General features: G+C 37.7%; 1 protein-coding gene across 4 annotated transcripts in view; it reads right to left on the reverse strand.

Annotated features, from left to right (window-relative positions):
- Nucleotides 1-22,977, reverse strand: part of FBXL20 (F-box and leucine rich repeat protein 20) — a 116,771-nt gene that overhangs the window by 34,842 nt on the left and 58,952 nt on the right. For all 4 annotated transcript variants that reach the window (XM_082442362.1, XM_082442359.1, XM_082442361.1 and 1 more), the window contains exons 3-5: nucleotides 5,055-5,109; nucleotides 2,364-2,438; nucleotides 476-570 (exon numbers count right to left, since the gene is read on the reverse strand). In XM_082442362.1, coding sequence (XP_082298488.1) covers nucleotides 476-570; nucleotides 2,364-2,438; nucleotides 5,055-5,109 — 225 coding nt within the window. The remainder of the gene's footprint in view (nucleotides 1-475; nucleotides 571-2,363; nucleotides 2,439-5,054; nucleotides 5,110-22,977) is intronic.

The following is a 22,977-nucleotide window of genomic DNA, read 5'->3' on the forward strand; positions in this document are numbered from 1 at the left end:
AGGGTTTGAGGTAAAACGGGCACAATTCTCGGTATTAAAAAAATAATACAAGATACCAATAGTGGTAAATAATGGATACTACTGGTACAAAATGGTACAAAAAGTTGTTCACAATTACGAATAAATTACTTTTCAACCATAAACTTTTAAACATCAATCTTTTTGTCAACCAAAGTTAAAATTATCCTAACTTCCAGTAAACAAACTTAAAAAAATTTACTCAAGGCTCCAAACGAACCATTTATAATATGGGGAATCTGGCTTTTTGTGGGGAGCACTTGTTCTTGTTTTATTCTCAAAACCAGACATCCCACTACTGGATATTTGTGTTATAAGCAGTGAACATGTATTTGGGTTCAGAATAGCTTAGGAATATGAAAACTATTCCAGCCTTTTCTGGGTGAGACAGTGCTGTGTTCGGTGTTGTTCTTCACTTCAGTCAAGAAGATTAGTTAATCGATAGCTATGTTTTTACCTTAATGCATTGTCTCCTACTCCGAGACACCCACGAAGACTTAACTTTCGTAAAAAGCCCCCACACCTTTTTGAAATATTCTCCACTACCCGGCCCTGTAAAAAAAGAAGACAGGTATACAAAAAAAAGATAAGCCACCACATTGTTTTTGAAAAGACCACATCCTCGTTTTTAAGAGACTTCTACTCGTTTTAAAGACCTAATTAAATCAAAATGAAATTTTCAACTTACTGGGAGAAAGCTTTCCTGATTAATCCATCTACTTGAAACATACCTAAACCCTATATTATTATTTACTTTGTTCCTCTTGTAAGATACTCAGTATTTGAGGAAATGGTGCTCTGTAGTTCTGTTATGCCACTACCTCAATGTAGATTCCCCTCCTGCAGCTACAGGATATTAACTCTCTCTATTATTTCTGTGTATTTACTATAGTACTCTAAATACAGCAGAGACTCAATGAACACTTCACAAAAGCTTGCTGAATGATTTTGTAGGCCAGGCTGCTTTAAACATTTATATCCATGAAGATCAGAGAATTGTGAAAAACAGAAAAATCCAGCATGTCGGTGGGTATCATTTTAAAAGTACTTTATGGGACTTCCCTGGCGGTCCAATGGTTAAGACTTCGCTTTCCAATGCAAGGGGTGTGGGTTTTTTGTTTTTTTTTTTTTAATTAATTAATTAATTTATTTATTTATGGCTGTGTTGGGTCTTCGTTTCTGTGCGAGGGCTTTCTCTAGTTATGGCAAGCGGGGGCCACTCTTCATCCCGGTGCACGGGCCTCTCACTTATCGCGGCCTCTCTTGTTGCGGAGCACAGGCTCCAGACGCGCAAGCTCAGTAATTGTGGCTCACAGGCTTAGCTGCTCTGCGGCATGTGGGATCTTCCCAGACCAGGGCTCGAATCCGTGTCCCCTGCATTGGCAGGCAGATTCTCAACCACTGCGCCACCAGGGAAGCCCAAGGGTGTGGGTTTGATCCCTGGTTGGGGAGCTAAGATCACACATGCCTTGTGGCCAAAAAACCAAAACATAAAACAGAAGCAATATGGTAACAAATTCAATAAAGACTTTAAAAATGGTCCACATCAAAAAAAAAAACTTTAGAAAAAATATTAAAAAATAAAAGTACTTTATGAAGATAATGTAAAGTTCATGTGAGGTTTTTTTAACTTCTTACATGGATTCTCAAGACCACTACGTTCCACTAGAACTTAAAAAAAAAAAAAAAACCAACAGAAAAAAAAAGCTAAATCTAAATCTTATTTAATCCTTATAACACTGTGAGGAAGCTATTATTTCCAGATGAGAAAACCAAGGACCACAGAGCTCAAATTCAGGTTAAAATAATTTAAGCTTAAGCCATTCTTCTCCATTTTAGAGAAAATAGGCAATACTAAGAGATAAAATATGGGGGAGAAGTGAGAAGGGAAAAAAATCTCTCCCCAACAAAAGTAATCCAATTCATTCTCTACAAGAACTATCTATAGGCTCCCCAGAACCCAAAATGCTCATCAAGAAGAATTTATGCAAATATCATGCCCCAATAAATTAACTCCACTTATTTTTAAACAAACAAATATGAAAAGACTTCCTTAAAAAGAGCAAACAAAGGTTCACATTTCCACCACAAAAATAAAAACAAAAATTTCTGAGTCCTATGAATACTAAATAACTTAGTATTATTTCAGTAAAATAATTCTGCTCATTCTCAAAAACTGAACCAGTTCTTGGGAAAACTGCAGGCTCCCATGAAGTTCAGATGCGCTGAAATGAACAGTCTCTCTCTCCAGGGAAAGGAGATTTACGTGGTTGGGGCTAATCTGTCCCATATGCTGCAATTACATTCTAAGGAGGGAGATGGGGCCACACACCACACAGTCATACCTCGATATCTCTCTGGAAATCAAACAGGTCAATTCTCTGCCAGTTACTGCCATCCAGAGCCAGAACATTCCAGGCCTATTTTGAAGAAGAGACAGAATGAACAGAAGCTGAAATGAAGGGGAAAAGCCAGCAAAATTCAAGTTCACAATTCAACCTACTAATGATTGAAATTGACCAAAAAATTTCTTAGCACCTCCACCATTAACTCCCAAAAAGTCAGTGTTATTTCTGATTCATACTTTATTCTCCAAGTAGATTATCTCATAAATGAGTGGGTACAGAAATTAGTAGCTAAGAAGGATCTTACGTTAGCAGGCTGGGGAAAGAACAGGTTGTGATAAGTATCATAGCCGGAAACTGTTTTCTAACTGGAGTTTCCAATCTCAAAATGAGATAATCCAGCTAATGAAAAGCAAGTCTGTTACTCTATCCCTCAACTAGGAACGAGGTGAGTGTGAAACGAAAGAAAGAAGACGGCACTCTGAATGTAGTGTGTTCAATACATATGCCATGTTCAATAAAAATATGCTATTCATAGCATCACTTGTTTGGACCCAAAACTGTGATATGGTGACCTGGGATTTACAAAAGACACTATCATTTCTCAGTATACATGACAGAAACTTAATGCTTTCCTCATTACCAATTTGCTCACTCAGGCGTGTTTTTCAACTGGTCATCTTTCCCTTCAACTTGATTCAGTGGTAATTTTAAACACTGAAATTTAAGACTTCTCATACATTTCTTTAATTACCTAAAGGGAGGCAAGAAAGCTTCCAAGATTTTCAACCTTTCAGGATAAGGTGAAAAATGACTCCACTAAGAGTTAACCTTTCGCGGATCGTTCTGTATTTTAATCAGAAAGCCTTTAAACGTTTTCCCTACTAAATTTAAAGTGTAAACAAAAGTCTTAACACTGTTAAGTTATAAACTAAGAATATTATCTCTTACTACAACAATTCAAAACACAGATTCCATACTGAAATTCTAAAACGGAAACTGAAGATACACTTATAAGCCCCAGGTAACTATCACACAATCAGTAAGAAATGTCAGGGGTATGAGGATAAACAGTTATTATTATAGAAATCTTTAAGGTTTTCTCAGGATTTCAATGTTACTTTTCTTTTTGTGGCTTCATATTTTTCCAACAGTTTCTTAAGTGGCTCCATGGGAGATGAGATAAAACTTTTAAAGATCATATGTTTACTAGATTCCTGGGCTAACTGTATCTCTGATTTGTTTTGATACTTCTCATTTCCTTATACTACTTTCTTCAGCAAGCAGGACAACACATGCTAAAGTGAGACTAAAATTAGGAATGACAGGTTCCTCTCTAGAGTTTTCGTTGTTTTTTTTTTAAAAGCAAATTAACTAAATACTTCAAGTACAGAGAATAACAGGCTAACTACCAATGTTCCAATTGTACAGATTTAATGAAAACTGGCATTGTGCTTCCTTTTAAGTTAAAACACATTAAGAACGAAGAGGAACCTGAACATGAAAACAACAATTAAAACTCACTCAAATCAACATTCTTGAGATGAGACTCTGCAACCAAACAGGTTAAGACACTGGTCTGGGAATTTTGTTTCTCAATGATGACCTCAGCTTCATATGGAGACAAAAAAGAAACCCCACTCATTTGTACCAGCCATGACTAGGGTAACCACTCAGGTACCAGGAACAGAACTGTCATGAATAGAAATCATCAAAATATGCCTGACTGTTTCCTAAATAGCTGAGATACAGATTTAGTATGGCTTTTAGGATGTAGAAATTACATTAAAGTTAGCAAGATGAGGTGGATTTTCTATGGCAAGTTTTGTGGGTTTTTTTTTTTTTTTAAAGGAAATTGGTGATGGAAATTTGAAGGAAAACCTGTCCACTTACAGAGATAAACACAATACTCTGATGCTGAGTATTGTGATATAACCATATTACATACTCAGCACCTAGGACTATACCTGGTACATAGTAAGTTCTCAATAAGTATTTGTTAAACATCAAAAAGCCATTGTCCAGTTTATAAAAAGATGATAACTTTTTACTCATTCATTTTATTAATTATTATATATCTGTATTACAAAAGAGACTATGAATGATTCATAAAGCAATTTTCCCACAACAGAGATTCTATTCTTAATATTAGTGGCAGCAATAAGATTATGTTTCACTGTTTTGTCATAGTAATGTCAATTGACAAAAATGGATAAGTAAGAGTAATGCAGAAACTGATTTTGAGAATGGAATTTGGTTTGCTCTACAATTTCTTAAAAATTAAATTCTAGCTATAACCTTTTGAGAAAAAAAATATAGGGAGATATCAAGAGCCTTCCATGTATGTACATAAAATGAATAAGGGAAACATAATGAAACACTATATTATTACAGTTCTGAGTAAAGCCTATTCTTTTAATTTGCATGTTTAGTGCTTTTTCCTTGAAAATGTTTCTTCTGTTTGTATGATACAAATAGTCAAGAATTTCAAAAAATTAAAGTTAGAGATAGTACATATAGTAGAATTCCACTGTAGAATTAACATGGGTTTGGGTATCCCATGCGTGAAACCACAACCATGGAAACATAACACACAACTACCATCTGAAGTAAACAGTTGGCCTACTACAGAAGCTGATTATCATTAATGTCAGGAAGGGATGCTCTTGTAATCATGTCAGCCATTCTTACCCTGGAGACCTGAGCACAGCGACACAAGGTAACAACATCCAGAAAAGAAAATATCCTAAAAAGAGATGGAGGAAAACTTTATTATATGATGAATTAGTTTCTCTCGATTTTTGCTTATAAATAATTGGCGATGTTAACACATGCACAAAAAGGCAGACGTTCTTTAAACAATAACACAAAAAGCTGGGGCAATTTACAATACTGCCCATAAAAATGTAGGGGGGAAAGGTAATCTTTTACTTGATAATGTATGTGTAAGTACCATAACAAGTTCATTTATTCACATCAAGGGATGATAAAATATTTCTGATACTTTTTTAAGTAAAAGAACAATTTCCACATTCTGGTTATCAAAAGAAATAGGTTAGGGGACGGTTATCTTTATAAAGAGTTTTACAGCTATGAAGGAAAAAAGATAAAATATTGGTAAAACCTAAAAACGAGCAACTATAAAATATTAAATCTCTATATATTTAATTCCAATTTGGGAAATTATAAAACTCAGTTAACACATCAATGTCAGGAAACACCACCTAAAATTCTTCTCAGTCTTAGAGAGGCTAAATATTTATTTTGTAGCGTTATTATTTGAAATAATTAATTTGCCTAAAGGACGATAACTCTCTATACCATAAGCCACCTGTAAAAACAGGTCAGAGCATCCTGGGAGTAAAGTGAACGGGTCACTTGTTCTTACAGTTCTCCTTGCTCATGAACACCCTTAAGGATCATTTTGATCTGAATAACAAGTAAAGCTCTTGTGCAGGTGGCAAAAGGTACAATATAGTGTGTACTTTAAAGACGATATTCCTTGAGATAGCTGGAGTGTTACAAAATGGAGGTCAGGAAGCATTAATATGGAGACGAATGAAAGCTACATTTTCTATTCTGTTATTACTCTGAGTTAGCTTAATAGAGCAAAATTTTGTTATTTAGTGATTAGAGGCTGTCAATCACATTTTAGAACTTGGAATAAACTGAGTTAATAATTACATCAGACAAAGTTACATGCATTTTGTAAATAAAGTTTCTTGAAACTCTTTAAAATTTGGGTAATATACATAACATAAAACTTACCATTTAACCACTTTTAAGGGTATAGTTCAGGGGCATTAAGTACATTCACACTGTTGTGCCACCACCACCACCATCCATCTCCAAAACTTTCTCATCTTCCCAAACTGAAACTCTGGACACAGTAAACAATGACTCCCCATTTCCCTCTCCCCCAGCCGCTGGCAACCACCACTCTACTTTCGTTCTTTATGAATTTGGCTACTCTAGGTACTTCATATGAGTGGAATCATGGTATTTGCCCTTTTGTGACGGGCTTATTTCATTTAGCACCAATGTCTTCAAGGTCTATCCATGTTGTAGCATGTAGTATCAGAATTTCCTTCCTTTTTAAAGTTGAATAATATTTTCTTCCTTTTTAAAGCTGTATACCACATTTTCTACATCTGTCCATAGATGGAAATGTTGAATGCCTTTCTTGTTCCCTTGAGGCGGACTTGCTACCACCCTGATGGCTCTCTTTAATAAAATAAATTTCCAATGGCGGAGGAGGAACCAAGTTGGTGGGGTAGAAGGACGTGTTCTCACTCCCTCTTGCGAGAACACCAGAATCACAACTAGCTGCCGGACAATCATCGACAGGAAGACACTGGAACTCACCAAAAAAGATACCCCACATCCAAAGACAAAGGAGAAGCCACAATGAGACGGTAGGAGGGGCGCAATCTCAGTAAAATCAAATCCCATAACTGCTGGGTGGGTGACTCACAGACTGGAGAACACTTACACCACAGAAGTCCACCCACTGGAGTGAAGGTTCTGAGCCCCACGTCAGGCTTCCCACAGGCAATGGGAGGAGGAATTCCTAGAGAATCAGACTTTGAAGCCTAGTGGGAATTGATTGCAGGACTTCGACAGGACTGGGGGAAACAGAGACTCCACTCTTGGAGGGCACACACAAAGTAGTGTGCGCATCAGGACACAGGGGAAGGAGCAGTGACCCCAGGGGAGACTGAACCAGACCTACCTGCTAGTGTTGGAGGGTCTCCTGCAGAGGTGGGGGGTGGCTGTGGCTCACCGTGGGGACAAGGACACTGGCAGCAGAAGTTCTGGGAAGTACTCCTTGGCGTGAGCCCTCCCAGAGTCTGCCATTAGCCCCACCAAAGAGCCCAGGTAGGCTCCAGTGTTGGGTTGCCTCAGGCCAAACAACCAGCAGGGAGGGAACCCAGCCCCACCCATCAACAGTCAAGTGGATTAAAGTTTTACTGAGCTCTGCCCACCAGAGCAACAGTCAGCTCTACCCACCACCAGTCCCTCCCATCAGGAAACTTACACAAGCCTCTTAGATAGCCTCAACCACCAGAGGGCAGACAGCAGAAGCAAGAAGAACTACAATCCTGCAGCCTGTGGAACAAAAACCACATTCACAGAAAGATAGACAAGATGAAAAGGCAGAGGGCTATGTACCAGATGAAGGAACAAGATAAAACCCCAGAAAAACAACTAAATGAAGTGGAGATAGGCAACCTTCCAGAAAAAGAATTCAGAATAATGATAGTGAAGATGATCCAGGACCTCGGAAAAAGAATGGAGGCAAAGATCGAGAAGATGCAAGAAATGTTTAACAAAGACCTAGAAGAAGTAAAGAACAAACAAACAGAGATGAACAATACAATAACTGAAATGAAAACTACACTAGAAGGAATCAATAGCAGAATAACTGAGGCAGAAGAACGGATAAGTGACCTGGAAGACAGAATGGTGGAATTCACTGCTGCGGAACAGAATAAAGAAAAAAGAATGAAAAGAAATGAAGACAGCCTAAGAGACCTCTGGGACAACATTAAATGCAACAACATTCACATTATAGGGGTCCCAGAAGGAGAAGAGAGAAAGAAAGGACCAGAGAAAATATTTGAAGATATTATAGTCGAAAACTTCCCTAACATGGGAAAGGAAATAGCCACCCAAGTCCAGGAAGCGCAGAGAGTCCCATACAGGATAAACCCAAGGAGAAACACACCAAGACACATAGTAATCAAATTGGCAAAAATTAAAGACAAAGAAAAATTATTGAAAGCAGCAAGGGAAAAACGACAAATAACATACAAGGGAACTCCCATAAGGTTAACAGCTGATTTCTCAGCAGAAACTCTACAAGCCAGAAGGGAGTGGCATGATATACTTAAAGTGAGGAAAGGGAAGAACCTACAACCAAGATTACTCTACCCAGCAAGGATCTCATTCAGATTTGATGGAGAAATCAAAAGCTTTACAGACAAGCAAAAGCTAAGAGAATTCAGCACCACCAAACCAGCTCTACAGCAAACGCTAAAGGAACTTCTCTAAGCGGGAAACACAAGAGAAGAAAAGGACCTACAAAAACAAACCCGAAACAATTAAGAAAATGGTCATAGGAACATACATATCAATAATTATCTTAAACGTGAATGGATTAAATGCTCCAACCAAAAGACACAGGCTTGCTGAATGGATACAAAAACAAGTGCCATATATATGCTGTCTACAAGAGACTCACTTCAGACCTAGGGACACATACAGACTGAAAGTGAGGGGATGGAAAAAGATATTCCATGCAAATGGAAATCAAAAGAAAGCTGGAGTAGCTATACTCATATCAGATAAAATAGACTTTAAAATAAAAAATGTTACAAGAGACAAGGAAGGACACTACATAATGATCAAGGGATCAATCCAAGAAGATATAACAATTATAAATATATATGCACCCAACATAGGAGCACCTCAATACATAAGGCAACTGCTAACAGCTATAAAAGAGGAAATCAAAAGTAACAGTAATAGAGGGGGACTTTAACACCTCACTTACACCAATGGACAGATCATCCAAAATGAAAATAAATAAGGAAAAAGAAGCTTTAAATGACACAACAGACAAGGTAGATTTAATTGATGTTTATAGGACATTCCATCCAAAAACAGCAGATTACACTTTCTTCTCAAGTGCGCACGGAACATTCTCCAGGATAGATCACAGCTTGGGTCACAAATCAAGCCTCAGTAAATTTAAGAAAACTGAAATCATATCAAGCACCTTTTCCGACCACAATGCTATAGATTAGAAATGAATTACAGGGAAAAAAACGTAAAAAACACAAACACATGGAGGCTAAACAATATGTTACTAAATAACCAAGAGATCACTGAAGAAATCAAAATGGAAATCAAAAAATACCTAGAGACAAATGACAATGAAAACACGACGATCCAAAACCTATGGGATGCAGCAAAAGCAGTTCTAAGAGGGAAGTTTATAGCTATACAAGCCTACCTCAAGAAACAAGAAAAATCTCAAATAAACAATCTAACCTTACACCTAAAGGAACTAGAGAAAGAAGAACAAACAAAACCCAAAGTTAGCAGAATGAAAGAAATCATAAAGATCAGAGCAGAAATAAATGATACACAAACAAAGAAAACAATAGCAAAGATCAATAAAACTAAAAGCTGGTTCTTTGAGAAGATAAACAAAATTGATAAACCATTAGCCAGACTCATCAAGAAAAAGAGGGAGAGGACTCAAATCAATAAAATTAGAAATGAAAAAGGAGAAGTTACAACAGACACCGCAGAAATACAAAGCATCCTAAGAGACTACTACAAGCAACTCTATGCCAATAAAATGGACAACCTGGAAGAAATGGACAAATTCTTAGAAAGGTATAACCTTCCAAGACTGAACCAGGAAGAAATAGAAAATATGAAGAGACCAATCACAAGTAATGAACTTGAAACTGTGATTAAAAATCTTCCAAGAAGGGGCTTCCCTGGTGGCGCAGTCGTTGAGAATCTGCCTGCTAATGCAGGAGACACGGGTTCGAGCCCTGGTCTGGGAAGATCCCACATGCCGCGGAGCAACTAGGCCCGTGAGCCACAACTACTGAGCCTGCGCGTCTGGAGCCTGTGCTCCGCAACAAGAAAGGCCACGACAGTGAAAGGCCCGCGCACCGCGATGAAGAGTGGCCCCCATTTGCCACAACTAGAGAAAGCCCTCGCACAGAAATGAAGACCCAACACAGCCATAAATAAATTAAAAAATTAAAAAAAAAAAAAATCTTCCAACAAGCAAAAGTCCAGGACCAGATGGCTTCACAGGTGAATTCTATCAAACATTTAGAGAATAGCTAACACCCATCCTTCTCAAACTCTTCCCAAAAATTGCAGAGGAAGGAACACTCCCAAACTCATTCTCTGAGGCCATCATCACCCTGATACCAAAACCAGACAAAGATACTACAAAAAAAGAAAATTACAGACCAATATCACTGATGAATATAGATGCAAAAATCCTCAACAAAATACTAGCAAACAGAATCCAGGAACACATTAAAAGGATCATACACCATGATCAAGTGCGATTTATCCCAGGGATGCAAGGATTCTTCAATATACACAAATCAATCAATGTGATATACCATATTAACAAACTGAAGAATAAAAACCATATGATCATCTCAATAGATGCAGAAAAAGCTTTTGACAAAATTCAACACCCATTTATGATAAAAACTCTCCAGAAAGTGGGCATAGAGGGAACCTATGTCACCATAATAAAGCCCATATACGACAAACCCACAGCAAACATCATTCTCAATGGTGAAAAACTGAAACCATTTCCTCTAAGATCAGGAACAAGACAAGGATGTCCACTCTCACCACTATTATTCAACATAGTTTTGTAAGTCCTAGCCACGGCAATCAGAGAAGAAAAAGAAATAAAAGGAATACAAATTGGAAAAGAAGAAGTAAACTGTCACTGTTTGCAGATGACATGATACTATACATAGAGAATCCTAAAGATGCCACCAGAAAACTACTAGAGCTAATCAATGAATTTGGTAAAGTTGCAGGATACAAAATTAATGCACAGAAGTCTCTTGCATTCCTATACACTAATGATGAAAAATCTGAAAGAGAAATTAAGGAAACACTCCCATTTACCACTGCAACAAAAAGAATAAAATACCTAGGAATGAACCTACCTAGGGAGACAGAAGACCTGTATGCAGAAAACTATAAGACACTGATGAAAGAAATTAAAGATGATACCAACAGATGGAGAGAAATACCATGTTCTTGGATTGGAAGAATCAATATTGTGAAAATGACTATACTACCCAAAGCAATCTACAGATTCAATGCAATCCCTATCAAATTACCAATGGCATTTTTTACAGAACTAGAACAAAAAATCTTAAACTTTGTATGGAGACACAAAAGACCCCGAATAGCCAAAGCAGTCTTGAGGGGAAAAAAAACGGAGCTGGAGGAATCAGACTCCCTGACTTCAGACTATACTACAAAACTACAGTAATCAAGACAATATGGTACTGGAACAAAAACAGAAACATAGATCAATGGAACAAGATAGAAAGCCCAAAGGTAAACCCACACACCTATGGTCAACTAATCTATGACAAAGGAGGCAAGGATATACAATGGAGAAGAGACAGTCTCTTCAGTAAGTGGTGCTGGGAAACCTGGACAGCTACATGTAAAAGAATGAAATTAGAACACTCCCTAACACCATACACAAAAAATAAACTCAAAATGGATTAGAACCCTAAATGTAAGACTGGACACTATAAAACTCTTAGAGGAAAACATAGGAAGAACACTCTTTGACATAAATCACAGCAAGATCTTTTTTGATCCGCCTCCTACAGTAATGGAAATAAAAACAAAAATAAACAAATGGGACCTAATGAAACTTAAAAGCTTTTGCACAGCAAAGGAAACCATAAACAAGATGAAAAGACAACCCTCGGAATGGGAGAAAATATTTGCAAACGAATCAATGGACAAAGGATTAAGCTCCAAAATATATAAGCAGCTCATGAAGCTCAATATTAAAGAAACAAACAACCCAATCCAAAAATGGGCAGAAGACCTAAATAGACATTTCTCCAAAGAAGACATACAGATGGCCAAGAAGCACATGAAAAGCTGCTCAACATCGCTGATTACCAGAGAAATGGAAATCAAAACTACAATGAGGTTTCACCTCACACCAGTTAGAATGGGCGTCATCAGAAAATCTACAAACAACAAATGCTGGAGAGGGTGTGGAGAAAAGGGAACCCTCTTGCACTGTTGGTGGGAATGTAAATTGATACAGCCACTATGGAGAACAGTACGGAGGTTCCTTAAAAAACTAAAAATAGAATTACCATATGGTCCAGCAATCCCACTACTGGGCATATACCCAGAGAAAACCATAATTCAAAAAGACACATGCACCCTAATGTTCACTGCAGCACTATTTACAATAGCCAGGTCGTGGAAGCAACCTAAATGCCCATTGACAGATGAATGGATAAAGAAGATGTGGCACATATATACAATGGAATATTACTCAGCCATAGAAAGGAACGAAATTGGGTCAGTTGTTGAGACGTGGATGGATCTAGTGACTGTCATACAGAGTGAAGTACGTCAGGAAGAGAAAAACAAATATCGTATATTAACGCATGTATGTGGAACCTAGAAAAATGGTACAGATGAACCGGTTTGCGGGGCAGAAGTTGAGACACAGATGTAGAGAACAAACGTATGGACACCAAGGGGGGAAAACCGCTGTGGGGTGGGGATGGTGGTGTGCTGAACTGGGCAATTGGGATTGACATGTATACACTGATGTGTATAAAATTGATGACTAATAAGAACCTGCTGTATAAAAAAATAAAGTAAAATTCAAAAATTCAATAAATAAATAAATAAATAAATAAAATAAATATCCCATCTTTTAAAATACTGATTACAAATCATTCCCAAATAAATATATATACCCCCAGGTACCTCAATTCCTAAAACAGTAAGTTTATCTATCTAATGCAACAAACCTTCTTACACTGCTTAAATGCTGCTGCTTTTTCCTGTCATCCACTATATAGTGCCTTTATGTGGAGCTTCATACTCTAAAGATCCTGTTTCTGCCAAATTACCACTAATCCCTGAGCAATTTGTATAAATATAATATTACACATGGCGGGGGCACAGGAGAGAAATTTTAGATAACGATCCTAGTTACACTTTAGTAAACTTTCAACAGATAGATTCTTTACAAAATAAAGATAGACATGAAACCTCAGGCTAGAGGTCAAATGCAGACCTAGGAGACTCTCTGAAGCACATGCCCCAACAATCATAATTTCATTCTTAGAATGTACTGCCTGGGGTTCTTAATGTCAAAATTCCCATGAGTTGGCTTTTCACCTGGGTTTGACATTATGGTACATTAAAAAGAGAGAGAGAAGACAAATACAGTCGCTGTGCTCCTCTATCAAGCAATAAAAGCTTGGACTCCCCACTCCTGATTTGGCTCCCTGGTATGTGATAAACCTCTGTGCTTAAATCCCTTCTACCACTCCACAAGCAGTCTAAATGTCTGCTATTACTTAGTAGCTTTTGACTTCTATTTATTCTATGTACTTGACAATAGAGACAATTACCTTTAGAAACCCAAATATAAGGATTGATGAGATAAGCTGTCAGAGTTTTAGTTACAGTGACTGGGTGGGGGGGGTGGGTGGGGATGGAGGATGGAGAGGAGGAGGTTCACAGTGAACATTTATTCTTCTAAATATGGTAACATTAACTTAAATAAAAAACATCACTATAAGTATGTATTTGTAGGATAAATCAAGGGGAAATGATATTGACATTTCTATATGATAGGCCAGAACAATAAAACATTATACTTAGAACCTTCTTGCTTTTCATCATCTTCAGGCTTGGTACCTTACACTTTAACCCTTCACATAATTCCTTCTTGAGGATACCTATTATCCATAACCAGCATGGTTATGATCAAAGAGATAAGAAAACTGACGCAGAATGAAAGGTCTGTTATTGTTGAAGGAACCTGCTTGACTGCTTCAATAAAAGTCCTCCCCCTTCTCTTATCAATAGATTGTTGAAAAACTGGCCTAGCTTTGAGGAAAAGTGGGCCTCACCTTCCCCACTCATGCAAAAAGACTTTGGCCAGGTTTCTGAGACATGATGTGGAAGAAGACGGGGTCTAATTATAAATAAATCTATTGCTGTATAAAAAAAGAAAGAAAGAAAGAAAGAAAAACCCCAAACCCTTAATACTAGATTCTTGGAGAACATGGAGCTGGCTGTTAAAGTAAATACCGAGAGTAGATTTGGGGATATGGTTACCCATGGTATGGTTCTGCAAAAGATTTACTCCCAACTTCCTTTGTCTTCACAGCCTTATGACAAAAATCCCAAACCTTCTTGAGCAATACCTCTTAATATAGTTCTGTTTACTAAATAAAGTTAAAAAGCATAGCATGATCCTGGAGAAGGTATAACAAAATAAGTAATTCCATTCATACCATGGGGATATCTATGGGCACGACTCTTTTGGAGAGTAGTTCAATAGTACCCATTAAAAAAAAAAAACACAGGGCTTCGCTGGGGGTGCAGAGGTTAAGAATCCGCCTGCCAATGCAGGGGACACGGGTTCGAGCCCTGGTTTGGGAAGATCCCACATGCCACGGAGCAACTAAGCCCGTGCACCACAACTACTGAGCCTGTGCTCTAGAGCCCGCGAGCCACAACTACTGAACCCGCATGCCACAACTACTGAAGCTTGCGTGCCTAGAGCCCGTGCTCTGCAATAGAGAAACCACCACGATAAGAAGCCCGCACACCGCAACGAAGAGTAGCCCCTGCTAGCCGCAACTCGAGAAAGCCCACGCACAGCAATGAAGACCCAACGCAGCCAAAAATAAAATAAATTAAAAAAATAAACAAAATAAAATAAAATAAAAAACACAGACACTACATCCTATAGAAGCAAAAGTATGAGTAAAGATAGTTATCAGAATGTTTATGGCAGCATTATTTGAAATATCAAAAAGTTAGAAAATGACCTTAATATACATCAATTAAAAAATGCTTAAATATATTATGGTACAAAAAAAAATTTGCACTTTGCAGCCATTTAAAAGAATGAGACAGAGCTACATGAACGGACCTAAAAAGATGTCAATGATTATTAAATGACAGAAACAAAAACAAGTTGTAGAACAGTTTTTATATGTTTTCATTTTTGAAAAATATAAAATAGGTACACATGAACACATGCATGTAAGCACTGTGCATATTATATATCTAAATATAAGAGGATATATGTTAGCTTTGTGGGGAAAATAGGCTTTTTGTGGGGGGGTGTTGACAAAGCAGGAACAAGGAAGCCATTTGTTTATGATTTTTCATTTTTTTAAAAAAGTGTTGGGCTCATGAGTGATTTATATTTTATTTGTTAAAAAAAATTTTTAAGGCACTAGATGCAGATCTTTGGCCACATGAGTGTTAAAGCCTGCTCCGAATGTAGAATTCTGATACTTGTCTACTGTCTGACAGGAACTGTATTTTCAAAGTTGCAAACCTATTCCTCATGAGACCATCGGTTTGCAGGACTTGTTCATTAAAACTATATGCTAGTGTCTTTATTAGCAGACTACAGATGTACGTTTGCTAGGCTCCTGTTTTACTGGGATGCATCGTCTTTGTTGTAGTGGCTGGACACTCAACTAAAAATGGGTGGTCTACTACTATGGGAGGGAAATGGAACATGAGTAAAGTCTCTCCCTCCAAAGAAGCAAAAATGCAGATATGCCAGGTGGAAAAAAAAAAAAAAAAGAATCCTGTGGAATATAATTTACATTCTAGGAAAGGGAAAATGTGTTTCTCATCATCGGCATTCTTGAAAATGCTCCTTACATATGGATGAGTGAAAAACACAGGTTGAATAAGAGCATGATGTCATTTAAGACAACTGATAAGAGGACTTCAGGTATAATTATGACATTATTGTAGTTAACCATGATCTTTTGAAGAATTCTGCCAAAAGCAACGTATGCTACCTGTAGCTATAATGGACTTATTTGAGTTTGACTCTTTAGACAAGAATGAGTTGTTATATATTAAGTTATAAAAGCTCTCTGTACTTGCTTAGTTATTAACGTGAACACAAAGATGACATCTTCCATATTACTAAGTGAATCAAAGCTGGTAGACATAATCTGCTAGATCAGATAATCTTCAACCTCCTAAATCAGGGCTGTGCTTTGGTCCCCCATTCCTTTTAAACTTGAACATCAATGCAAAATCACTCTTAAATAAACCAGATGCACAACCCTGGCCATAAAGGAGAGAAAACTAAGTCTCCTATTCATTTTTGAAATGACCTTATTTCAAATAAGAAATACGAAGAGGAGACACATCAGACAATCGGTCTTGTTATCCAGTTACTTACAGTTAACTATTATTATTTTTTTAAATTTTTATTTATTTATTTCATTTTATTTTTGGCTGTGTTGGGTCTTCATTGCTGGGAGCAGGCTCTCTCTAGTTGCGGCGAGCTGGGGCTACTCTTCGTTGTGGTGCGTGGGCTTCTCATTGTGGTGGCTTCTCTTGTTGCGGAGCATGGGCTCTAGGAGCACAGGCTTCAGTAGTTGTGGCTCGTGGGCTCTAGAGCGCAGGCTCAGTAGTTGTGGCGCACAGGCTTAGTTGCTCCACGGCACGTGGGATCTTCCTGGACCAGGGCTCGCACCCCTGTCCCCTGCGTTGGCAGGCGGATTCTTAACCACTGTGCCACCAGGGAAGTCCTTAACTATTATTTTAACCAAGTTTATATTCAGCAGAAATTATGCAAACCTAATCTATCCATATCTGGTAATCCCATGTACAAGATGTGACCATATGAAATCTGTGACTGATTTAGCCATGGAATTTTAACTACCAAATCTAAGTAAACTCCCATTTGAGAAATTTCTCTTAGAAACTAGTGCTAGGAAGCACTCTGTTTTTATGGACTAATATGTATATTTCTTCTTTTCTGTTAAGAATGACATTTCATTTATGCTATCAAGAAGTTTAAAGCTAAATTTGAGACCCATCTATGGCAACTATGTAGCCTCTTACAAGGGTGCATCTGTTTACTTTCTGGCTTTGGTTTTCTACTTTTCTTTACATTTTTCATGATTCTGATTATTTATTTGTATTTATTATATTTGCTCCTGATCTAAGCCACCCCAGATGCTCTGGAGACAAATTAAATAAAGTAAATAAAAATCAAATAGGTTTCAGTTATAGCTGACATACTGATTTACATATATTAGATTAAGATACACATGAAATATTGCTAACTCATAAGACATCAATCACCTTAATATAAAATATTTAAGCCAAGAGAGAATATGTAAGAGTACAGTTGTCTGGACGTATGGCCAAACCTCAACATCTACCATGCACAGCTCTTTTCTAAAGAGTTCCACATCAACCACCAGGTGATGATGCCAAGCTGGTACCTGGCTGAACCTGGCTGGACACCTGACCCAAAGGCTGTCAATCTACAGGACAACCACTAGGCTATATATGAAGTTTTGGCCCCAAAGCTCTTTATTTCAGTGTCTGAGAGGCCTTGTGTTTCCTTCTGGTTTCCTTATTTCCCACGGGTACTGGTAAATCCAAAAGAGCTAAATATAATACAGTGTCTCTTTCATGGCTTTAGTTACTATATATATGTTGATGACTTCTAAAGCATGCTGATAAGCTTTAGACTGTATATACATCTGCCTTTTGACAGCTCTACTTTGATATTTTCAATTATCAAAACTGAACTCATTTTCATTGTTTTCCTCCCATTAGTCCTGTTTCTCCTCCTACTTTATCTTAGTGAGTATTCTCACTATCTACTTAGTAGAAAGCAAAAAACTTGGGCATCATCTTTCACTCCTTTCCAATATATACCCCCACTGACAATGCATCAAATCAACCAGCAAATATGTCACCAAATGTAACTCTTAAAAATCTCTTGATTGAGTCTATTTTCTCTCTAGCCTATTACTATCATGAGGTTCAGGCCATCACTTCCTCCCAATAAAGGGCAGAATGTTTCGTTTCAAATTTTATATAAATAAAAATTTATTATGTAATTGTATATTTTACCACCACTATATTTATTACACATTTACTATAAATTATATTACTTACTATAAATTAAAATAAGTTTATATAAAGTTATATACACATGAGGAAATTCACAAACCATAAAATTTACCATTGTAAAGCACACAATCCAGTGAGTTTTAGTATGTCCACAATGGTGTGCAATCATCACCACCATCTAATTTCAGAACATTCTCATCACCCCTAAAAGAAACCTTGTACACATTAGCAGTCGCTCCCCATTGCCCCTTTACTGCAGCCCCTGACAACCCCTATCTCCATGGATTTATCTATTCTGGACATTTCATATAAATGGACTAATACAGTATGTGGCCTTTGTGTCTGGCTTCTTTCACTTACTGTGTTTTTAATCATACATTTATGTTGTAGCACATATCTGTACTTCATTCCTTTTTATGGCTGAATAATATTCCATTATATAGATATATCATACGTTGTTTATCCATTCTTCAGTTGATGGACATTTGGATTGTTTCCACTTTTCGGTTACTATGAATAATGCTGCTATGAACTTTCACTTATAAGTTTTTGTGTGAATGTATTTGAGTACAGGAGTAGAATGCTGAGTTATATGAGGAAGGACAGCATCCACAAAGAGGGTGACCTAGTGAGATATTGGACAAGCAGGGTGAAGGGGCAGCCTGGTGTGGGGTGTCACAGGTTGAGGGGGCTGAGAAGGATGTCCGTGTAGGTGATTCACATGACGAGTTGAAGCCCAAAAGAAGTGAGGGCATCCACACACTGGGGTGACCTACCATAATGTGTCAGTGCCTGGGCCATATGAAGAGGGCAACCACATGGAGCAGAAATCCACCACGGGTTTTGGAACCCAAGTAGAGTAGAAGGGTGTCCATGCAAGAGGAGGGGAGTGGTCTGGCATGAGTCGTGTGAACCCAGTGGGGTGAAGATGGAATCCTTGTGAAAGGGAGCAGCCGCAGTCGGAGATTGGTTACAATCAGGAAGTCTGAGTAAATAACAAAATACATTAAGGATAACAACAGTCAGGTTTGTCACAGAAGAGAATTCAAATCTGGAAAGGGAGGAAACTAGACTTATATGGTGTTGGATTAGAAAATACAAAATAAAGTATTAAGGACCTACTCATGGGGTATCAGGTTTGCAATTTATTCTAATGGTTCAGGAAGAAAAGTTTTTTGTACCATAATGCAACTTTTCTGTAAATTTGAGATTGTCAAGGAAAATACTCTTCACCTTAATAATCCACGTCTAGGATTTTACCCTAATGAAATCATAAAGGATGGTTTCAAATACTCAAAAGAAGAAAGATCATTATAGCTGTGCTACGATAGCAGATAACTGGGGAAACACCTGGAGTCTAACAAGGAATGGATTTTGAAAACTATGGTAAGGTTAGGAACAAGACAAGAATGACTGATAGCATCACCTTCATTCAACATTTATTTTGGAGGTTGTGGCTAAAGCAATGATGAAAAAAAATTACTATAAATAATTGGAAGAGTTTTTTTTTTTTTGGGCAGGAGACACAAATATATAGAAAATCTAAGAAACAACTAAAAATTACTAGAACTAATATTAAAAGTGTGGCTAAAAGATGAAAAATTGATAGCTTTCCCTACAACCAGCAAGAACAGAAACAGAATGAAATTTATTAAGAAACTGTATCATTAAGGACATGAATCAAGACAAAAATAATTAGTAACACACAATGTTCTTGGATAGCAAAACAAACAAAAAAAGTTAATCTTGTTAATTCACAGTCACACAAGAAAAAAGGTTAAGTCATTAAGTGTCCACAGAGTTCTTAGTTATATCCAGCACTCTATTAGGCAGAGAGGAAATTCAATAATATAAGACAACATATTTGCCCTCCAGAAGCTTGTAGTCTTGTAGAAAGAAACATGTAGACACAGGGCAGCTTATGATTAACCAATATAATGTGTGACCTGAAAATATAAGTGCTGCTGAAAGTAAAAAAACAATGGGGTCAATATGGGTGGAGATAGTCAAAGAGAAAAGGGTTTTTTGTCATCACCCCTTTTTTCTCACTTTACAATCTAATTTCTATCTTTACTACTCAATTGCAGTTGTACCTTGAAGAACACTAATGGTTTTCTTGTGCTATCCAAAGGCCGTTATCAGTCTGCAATAAGCCTTATCCCTCCAAACATATTGACCATTCCCTTATTAAGAACCTCCTCTTCTGGCTTCTCAGATACCACCTTGTATCTGCCACTTACTATACTTCTGTTTTCAAATGAAGGCATTTCCCAAGGTTTAGTTCGTATTCTTTTGCTTCACTGTTTACTAAAGTGCGGTTCATGGATCACTTGCACCAATGTACTGAGTGGGCCAAAAGGTCTGTAAGTTTTTTTCCATAATGTGGCTCTAGTAGCACTTAGTTGTCTTTAACTTCATTTGAAACAATTTTGTTAGATTGTATGTGATAGCTTCATATCAGTGTGCGTTTAAAAAAAGACTTATCAAAATTGGTGAATTTTTGTGTAGCCATTTTAATATTGAAGATGGAAGAAAAAAAGCAACATTTTTGGCATATTATGCTTTATTATTTCAAGAAACGTAAAAACGCAACTGAAACTCAAAGAAAGATTTGTGCAGCGAATGGAAAGGTGCTGTGACTGATCGAACATGTCAAAAGTGCTTACGAAGTTTCGTGCTGGAGATTTCTCGCTGGACGGTACTCCATGGTTGGGCAGACCAGTTAAAGTTGACAGCGATCAAATCGAAACAATAACTGAGAACAATCAATGTTATACCACGCGGGAGATGGCCGACATGCTCAAAATATCCAAATCAAGTGCTGAAAATCATTTGCACCAGGTTGGTTATGTGAATCGCTTTGATGTTTGGGTTCCACGTAAATTAAGCGAAAAAACCCTTCTTGACCATATTTCCACATGCGATTCTCTACTGAAACATAATGAAAACGTTCCATTTTTAAAACAAATTGTGATGGGTGATGAAAAGTGGATACTGTACAACAATGTGGAGCAGGAGAGATCATGGGGCAGGTGAAATGAACCACCGCCAACCACACCAAAGGCCGGTCTTCATCCAAAGAAGGTTATGTTGTGCATATGGTGGGATTGGAAGGGAGTCCTCTATCATGACCTCTTTCCAGAAAACCAAACGATAAATTCCAACAAGTACTGCTCCCAGTTAGACCAACTGAAAGCAGCACTCGACAAAAAGCATCCAGAATTAGTCAACAGAAAACGCATAATCTTCCATCAGGATAACGCAAGACCGCATGTTTCTTTGATGACCAGGCAAAAACTGTTACAGCTTGCCTGGGAAGTTCTGATTCATCCGGCGCATTCACCAGACATTGCACCTTTGGATTTCCGTTTATTTCCGTCTTTACAAAATTCTCTTAATGGAAAAAATTTCAATTCCATGAGTTCTTTGCTCAAAAAGATAAAAAGTTTTGGGAAGATGGAATTATCAAGTTGCCTGAAAAACGGCAGAAGGTAGTGGAACAAAAGGGTGAATACGCTGTTCAATAAAGTTCTTGGTAAAAATGAAAAATGTGTCTTTTATTTTTACTTAAAAAACCAAAGGCACTTTTTGGCCCACCCAATACCTAGAATGTTTGGTAGAAATATAAATTCCTGGGTCCTAGCCCAAACCTACGGATTCAGAATTTCTGAGTGTGGAGCCCAGATATCTGCAGAATTTTTTAAAAAAACCACTCTCCAGGTGATTCTTACTAATATTATAAAGGTTACTAATTTATCACTCTCAAAAACATTTATAAAAGATGTGAATTTAGAGGTCAACAATTCAGACATTTTTAAAGCAAACTGCAGAACAAGTACACCTTCATGTTTTTAACCCCCTGATCACAGACTGAAATATACCAGGCTAGAGAGATGACAGTAGTGCATGGCAGCAAAGTTTTATCATTAATTTACAAATTCACATCTCTAGGTGAAGATCAATCTTTTAGTTAATCCATAACCACTGACAAAAAAAATGGATGTCAAAGATGGAATCTGCCTGAGTTTGAAATCTAATACTCAAGAGAAGTGAAGGTCAAGAATCGTTCTTCAGGGACTTCCCTGGTGGTGTGGGTAAGACTCCACACTCCCAATGCAGGGGGCCTGGGTTTGATCCCTGGTCAGGGAACTAGATCCCACATGCATGCTACAACTGAAGAGTCTGCATGCCGCAACTAAAGATCCCACATGCCGCAACTAAGACCCAGCGCAGACAAAATAAAATAAATAAAAACTAAAAAAAAGAATCGTTCTTCCGTCAGAACTCTTGTTAAATGATTCAAAATGGAGGATGGGGATGGGGTAGAAAGGTGGGGCTGGAGGGCCATATCTCCTGTTGTACAGATCTGACTTCTGAAACCATATCTGTTTTATATAGTCAGAAATAAACAAAATCGGTTCTATTTCTGGTCATGGCTGAGTAAATTTTCACTGTTCTAATCTTCTAGACACAACTTCAAACTCTGAACAAAATATAAAAACAACCATCTGGGGCTTCCCTGGTGGCACAGTGGTTAAGAATCTGCCTGCCAATGCAGGAGACATGGGTTCGAGCCCTGGTCCAGGAAAATCCCACATGCCGCGGAGCAACTAAGCCTGTGCTCTAGAGCCCGCGAGCCACAGCTACTGAGCCCACATGCTACAACTACTGAAGCCCATGAGCCTACAGCCCATGCTCCACAGCAAGAGAAGTCACCACAATGAGAAGCCCGCGCACCACAACGAAGAGTAGCCCCTGCTCGCCGCAACTAGCCGCGCATAGCAATGAAGACCAAATGCAGCCATAAATAAATAAATAAATTAATTAATTAATTTAAAAAAAAACAACCATCTGAAGGCAATGGAGAGTGAACAAATGCAGGTAGCTACTAAAGAGGAAAAGG

Source organism: Balaenoptera physalus (genome assembly GCF_965194825.1).
Source record: "Balaenoptera physalus genome assembly, chromosome: 20".
In the NCBI taxonomy this organism is placed as follows: Eukaryota; Metazoa; Chordata; class Mammalia; order Artiodactyla; family Balaenopteridae; genus Balaenoptera; species Balaenoptera physalus.